The sequence below is a fragment of the Heterodontus francisci genome, chromosome 25, assembly GCF_036365525.1.
Source record: "Heterodontus francisci isolate sHetFra1 chromosome 25, sHetFra1.hap1, whole genome shotgun sequence".
Classification (NCBI taxonomy): Eukaryota; Metazoa; Chordata; class Chondrichthyes; order Heterodontiformes; family Heterodontidae; genus Heterodontus; species Heterodontus francisci.
This window is the reverse complement of record NC_090395.1, coordinates 43,975,571-43,982,538: the sequence shown is the minus strand read 5'-3', so window position 1 is coordinate 43,982,538 and position 6,968 is coordinate 43,975,571. Positions and strand designations below refer to the sequence as shown.

Below are 6,968 nucleotides of genomic sequence, written 5' to 3'. Positions count from 1 at the left end.
CGTTTTTTTTTGCTGAGCTGGATCATATATCACAGCCTCTGGCAAGAACTGGTTTTCTGTGGTCTTTGCTTGATCTCCCCTCTCTCGCCAGAAGACTACCTTTTAAGGTAAAATTCCATCACATTTGAGTCTCTGTCAGATGAGAAAGGGCCCTCTCCCCTTGTGTGGCCACACAATGGTCCAAGATATGGAAACCATTGCTATCTGTTGGGATCTGGATGGGGGCCAATTTGTGACAATGGTGCTACTTGACACCTATTCAACTTGGTTTGGGCTGTGGAGTCAGTCCGTCTATAGAACCTTTGTTAGTTCATTCCTGTAGATAGGAGTCATCAATATTTAATGGGTTCCTTTCAATTTCAATGGGTTCTACCCAGAGTTAATTCAAATGAGGTTGCTAAGTTTCATCTTCAACAGATGAAATGGATGTGTTTATTGACAGTACAGGAGGGGTCACCTGACCTCTACTCCATTTTGTCTGTGGTTCAAATGTACCGATTTCCTTGTGGTTCAGTTCAACAGTTGACTTTTATTTCATAATTCCTCCAGCTTATTGTTTATTTCAACACGACTCCTCCTGACACCTCAAAGCCTGTCCACCATCTACAATGCACAAGTCAGGAGTGTGATGGAATGCTCTCCACAAGTCTGGATAAGTGCAACTCCAACAACACTCAAGGAGCTTGACAAAGCAGTCTGCTTGATGGGTACCCCATCCACCACCTTAACCATTCACTCCCTCTACCACCGAAGCACTATGGCAGCTGTGTGTACCATCTGCAAGATGCAATGCAGCAAGTCACCAAGGTTCATTCGACAGCACTTTCCAAACCTCTGAACTCTACCACCTAGAAGGACAAGGGCAGCAGACGCATGAAAACCCCACCACCTGCAGTTCCCCTCCAAGTCAAACACCATCCTGACTTGAAACTATATCACCATTCCTTCACTTTCACTGGGTCAAAATCCTGGAACGCCCTCTGTAACAGCACTGAAGGTGTACTTGGACTGCAGCAGTTCAAGGAGGGGCTCACCACCACCTTCTCAAGGAAAATTAGGGATGGACAATAAATGCTGGCATTGCCTGTGACACTCGCATCCCAAGAATGAATTTTTTTTTAAACTCACGTGGTATAAGGTACTCTATTTACATTCATTCATTTCCATGCATGGAAAATCGTGGGAACTCAATCAGCAATTTTCTAATCTGTGCTGGCTACATGCGAGGTTTTTGGCATCACACATTTACTGTGTATTAGTGGTAAAATAGCCAAAGTCCAGAGCCAGGCCTTAACATGACGCCAAAGCAAGAGATTCTCTGCAGGCTGAAGTTTCACTCTACTTTGCTTCTGAGTCAGTCTTGACCTTACACCCAAATTGCACTACACAAGGTTTACATTGATATGAAGCAGAAATTGTTTGCAGTGACATTAAATTTTAGTGTCAATGCATCCTTGAATTTGATTGTCCAGTGTTTGGGGAGTTGAACAGCATCAACCATCTACTTAAATCCCTATCCCCTGCCCATTATATACCCTCACTACCAATAAGTGGGTGATACCAGAACTATGAGCCATAAATACAAGATGGTCACTAATAAATCCAAAAGGTAATTCAGGAGAAACTTCCTTACCCAGAGAGTGGGTACAATGTGGAACTTGCTACCACAGTCTGTAGTTGAGGTGAATAGTGCATTCAAGAGATAAACATATAAGGGATAAAGGAATAGAAGGATATGTTGATGAAGTTAGATGAAGAGGGTTGGGAGGAGGTTAGTGTGGTGCAAGGACCTGTTGGGCCAAAGATGTATTTCTGTGGTGCAAATACTTTGTAATACTTTGTAAGTGGTACTTTGTACGTGCATGGAACTCTTGGACTTTTTTTGTCACTGAGACTGAAACCATCAGTGCAGCTGCCTCTGCTGTTTCCACTCCCACCACCCCCATCCCCACCCGCCCCCCCCCCCCCCCCCCCCCTTATTCAGCAAGCCAAACCTCTCCCCTCCTCCACTTCACAAAACATCTTAAAAAGCCAATGTTCATCTCCTTAATTTATTTTGTGTTTTTTGGCAAGGCTTTAGATAAAGATTGAAAAGAGCAAAAATAAAAAAAAGATATTGGGTTCTCAAGAACTGGCCTTTGAAAGCTGCATTTAAATCATTCCTGAACTCACTTGCATTAAAAATCCAATTATAAAGAGTCCCTTTGTGAAGTATTGATTCCCACCAGCAGGGGGCAATTAAAACCTTCTCACTATGTGCTGCATCGTTCATATGTACCAATGTTGGGAAAACATCTCGAGGATCAAACATAACGAGAGTTTGAAGAGAGCTGAGATGTCCAGTTTGTAAGAAGCTGATCAATGCATTCAGTTGGAGGTGAGAGAATTTTGATGTATTAACTCCAGAGGTACTTTGCAGACCAACGTTTTCCATCAGTGAACGTCAGAAGAATTTGCAGCCCGTGCAGACAAGAAAAAAAGTTGCCAGTCATCAAGTGGGAGGATTTTGCAAAAAGGAGAGAATTCAGTCGTGTTCAGTCGGTTGTAAATCTGCTGACAGTGCGTCGTTGTGCGGTCTAGTTTTCGGTCAGAAAGGGGGCAGGGGGAGATGTCCACGTCTCTTGCTGTTTTGTTTCTAGCGCAATTTTTTGTCCTGGGATCGACAACCACTGACAACTTCAAAGGGCATCATGACCTGACCACAGGTACCAGTGAACAGATGAGGAACTTGCAGCTGCAAAGTGCAGACAACAAGAAAGAGATTGCCGCTGAGCTGTCACTTCCAGATGTTACAGGCGGATCAGACACCAGCTGGGATTCGGAAAACTCAAGCAAAGTGGGATCAGGGCAAATGATGCGGAATATAATCATCTTTCCAAAAAATCCCGAGCAAAGGACAAGGCGAAGGGCAGACGAAAAGGGCAACGTTATCCCAGAAAAATCAACAGTCGTGCCCCCACACGGCAACCCCATGGAGCCTCCCGATTTCCAACCAACGCATTTCCAAATTACTTCTAAAATCCCCGTTTCTTCGTTCAAAGATGAACAGGCGCGGATACCAGGGGAAGGTACATCTGGAGTTCTCAGTGAGAAAGTTAATGAAGTGGAGACAACAGCAAAGAGACTTCAGTTAGAAAACACTCTCTACCCTGTCACTGACAGCACTTACAGTGCTTATGCGGTCATGCTTCTGTCTTTGATACTCTTTACCGTTGGGATCATTGGGAATCTGGCAGTGATGTGCATTGTTTGTCACAATTATTACATGAAGAGCGCCTGGAACAATATCCTGGCTGGCATGGCTTGCTGGGACTTCCTTGTCATCTTCTTCTGTCTGCCTGTGGTCATCTTTAACGAGATTACCAAAAAACGGCTGCTTGGGGACATCGGGTGCAAGGTCGTGCCGTATCTGGAGGTAAGATCCGGCCCTGCCTTACCTCTTCAGGGCAAGAATTCTCATGAAGATTTCCTTCCTTTTGGTATTTTTGGCGTTAAACAGCTTTGACAGAAATACAGAATAGAGAAAATCATCAGAGCATGTAGCAGGTCTCTGCAGAGTGACCAGAAGGCCATTCTTACCCCTTGTCTCCACCAGTCAGGGTTTCATAAACATTGCCAGTGTCGACCTGTGAGAAAATATAAATATCAATTAAAATATATTTGTATATGATCTTCAAATACCACTACTCTCTTTTCTAAAACTTGTAATGCCCTTAATTGCCATGTGCAAGGATTTTAACATTGGGTGTACTTTTGAAAGTTGTTTGATAACAATTGATATTTTGGTGGGGATGAACATGCATCAAACATTACTTTATAATGGACACATCTATTATGTTTAGATTTGTCAGCTGTTGATTTGAGATTGGTTAGCTGGTTCATAATAAGAAAATATCTGACAATTTGTAAGATTTTTGTTAAATAAAACTCAATTTAACTGATTAAAATATGAGTAGGTTTAACAGATGGACCTAAATATGTAAGTAGCATTTCAAAGAATACCAAAATAAAGCAATTTATTTTCTGTGGCTTTTTGACCCTTTTAGTAAATTCAATGGCATGATAATAATGTTCTGCTGTTCAGATAGTATCACAGTAAGACTGTATCAATGTTATTTGGCAGCATGGTGTAAACTTGATTTATTTTCGTTCTTTGACTTTTTGCAGATTATTGAAATGTTATACCACCAAAATGTGACTGCAGCAGTGTTTACTGTTGGTGGCCTGTCCACCATGCCAGATAAACAGTAAAGTTCATAAATGAAATTAAATCCTTCATCAGCAACAATGAAAGATCAGCGCAACATGCATATGATGTAGAGATAAAAATAATCTTTTTATAAATGCTGAATGTATGATAATGGAGACTTGGCAGTCCTTTGTTAGCACAGTGATGGGCCCCTTGTATTTTAACTTAAGCTAGCTAGATATAAGCACTTTCTTTGAAGATCAGCTGCAGGAAGTTTGAAGAAGCTATTCAGTGCAAGTTCAAAGGATGCAGTATATTTTAGAAGTTAATTTTGTTTAAGGGTTTTGGCATTCTGCTTTGCTTATGCAGTTACTGTCTTTGAGAAAGCTGTGACTGTTCTTAGCTGCCACACAGTGGTTCATTGTATGAAGCATGAAGACAGATACATGGTTTGGTGGGTGGGGGCAAAGGGGGTGGAGGAAGCAGGGAGAAACAACATTTTTAAGGATCAGTTGAGGCCAGTGTAGAGAGGCTACACATTCAGAGGCTGCAGTTTGTATTAAAATAAATGTTTTATATTTCGACACAAGTGGTAATATTTACTTTTTGCAGGATAGAGCTAAATACTAACATTGCTTCTAGAACCAGCTGATTAAATCAAAGCAGAAAATGCTGGAAATATTCAGCAGATCACGCAGCATCTGGGAAGAGAGAAAGAGTTAATGTTTCAGAAATGTTAACTCTGTTTCTCTCTTCACAGGTGCTGCCTGACCTGCAGGGTAATTCTAGCATTTTCTGTTTTTATTTCAGATTTCCAACTAACGCAGTACTTTGCTTTTGCTTAAATCAAATGGTGAGAATGATATTAGTTTGTCTTGTAACTAACTGGATGGTTCAGTGTTATAACACTCAAGAATAAGTACATTTTAAAATACTCTGTGCAACTCCTGCAACTTTTAAGTGCATAGCAAGGGCAAGCCTATATGTTGTATACTGTAGTAACCTGCACAAGAAGAAAATATCCAGCACTTAAATACAAGATTAAGATTATCTTCTATTATTTCACATCTTTTTAAAATTAAGGATGTTGCAATATTGTTATGGCAATAAATTCCAATATACTAAATGCATCGTGATAATGCAACATGCTTTCCCTGCCATATAATTACTAGATTTATATTATTTAGTGTATATGTTTTATTAATCTAACAATGATTTAGACAGCAATAAAATTAAATGCATTGCACTGTATTGTGGTACTTTATCTGCTGATTTTACTAATACGATTGGCACAGACTTACTTAATATTGACTCTTTAAATATAAATTATTGCACAGAAATATATTTACAATATCAAAATGTTATTAAAGTTTTAATTTAAGCTTTTTATTGTTTAACACATTTTGCAAGACATTTCTGGTGCAGAATGGCTGCTGTGTTTGTTTGCATAACTAAAATCATTGGACTTCAAAGTTTTAGTGTAAAGCTCTATGAGATGTTTGAACATGAGCACATTTAATATATAAATGGTATCCTTTTTAAATGAATTTATTTTAATTTCTAGGTCTCTTCTCTTGGGGTCACTACCTTTAGCCTGTGTGCATTAAGCATCGACAAGTTTCGTTCTGTAACAAGCACACAGTCACAAAGTAGGCTGATAGAAAGTTGTCCATCTATTGTGGCCAAGATGGCAGTCATCTGGATAGGATCTATGTTGCTGGCACTCCCTGAAGTCCTTCTCTGGCAACTGAATCAAAAGACTTCCATAGTCTCTGGAGTCATCACTGACTATTGCATTGTCAAAACGTCTTTGAACCTCCCTGAGCATTTCTATGGACTTGCACTGACCTATGAGAATTCCAGAATGTGGTGGTATTTTGGTTGCTACTTTTGTTTGCCCATCATCTTCACAGTGACTTGCCAATTGGTGATGAGGAGGATAAGAAACACTGAGAAGAAATCTGACCTCAAAATTACTTCTCAGCATGCCCAGCTCAAAAGTCAAAGGAATTACACCTTGATTGGCCTAACCATCCTCTATGGCTTCTGCATCATCCCTGAAAATGTTTCCAACATTGTGGTGGCCTACACACACCCTGAAATCTCAAAGGAGACCATTGACTTACTTAGCATCATTAATCAGTTCTTCCTGTTCTTTAAGTCCTCTGTAACCCCAGTGTTGCTTCTGTGCCTCTGTAAGCCTTTGGGCCGAGCCTTCATGGATTGCTGTTGCTGCTGCTGTGACGAGTGTGCTACAGAGGCCCCAGGAAGTGATGTTCATGATAGCAAGCTGAAGACAGAAATGGCATCCATTTTCTGTGATAATTCCAAGGAAACATCAACAATGATGACTCTAGGTACCCAATGTTAATAACAACCCTTCATGTTCAGCATGAGTCTTTAAGGCTCAACAGTGAAGCATGCCCATTATCAAATTAAGTTAATTCTTTGACTTAGCAGCAGGTTCTTTTTACTGTCTGTATTGAACTAGTAAATTGAGAAGTTTAGTTAGCTCCAGTAAGGTCTTGCTATATCAATGGTGTGCAAATAACTATTTGTTCCTTGCTGACTTTAGGCTTTATTTTAGACTGTTAAATCATGAAAAGCAATTTGTAAATGAAATGCAATTTAAAAAAGTCTTAAAAAGAACATATTAAAGTAAAATACTATCAATATATCCATGTAGTACAAGTGTTCCAATAGTAAATCCCTGGTAGATCACTGTAAGGTATGTCTAACATTCTAACTAAATCTATTCATTGAAAGCATGGAGGATTGC

General features: G+C 40.0%; 1 protein-coding gene across 1 annotated transcript; it reads left to right on the top strand.

Annotated features, from left to right (window-relative positions):
• Positions 1 to 2,608: 2,608 nt before the first annotated feature.
• On the top strand, positions 2,609 to 6,560 carry LOC137384090 (G-protein coupled receptor 37-like 1). The gene is made up of 2 exons (XM_068057691.1): positions 2,609 to 3,415; positions 5,754 to 6,560. The coding sequence occupies exons 1-2, from the start codon at positions 2,609 to 2,611 to the stop codon at positions 6,558 to 6,560; spliced, it is 1,614 nt and encodes a 537-aa protein (XP_067913792.1).
• The last annotated feature ends 408 nt before the right edge of the window (positions 6,561 to 6,968 follow it).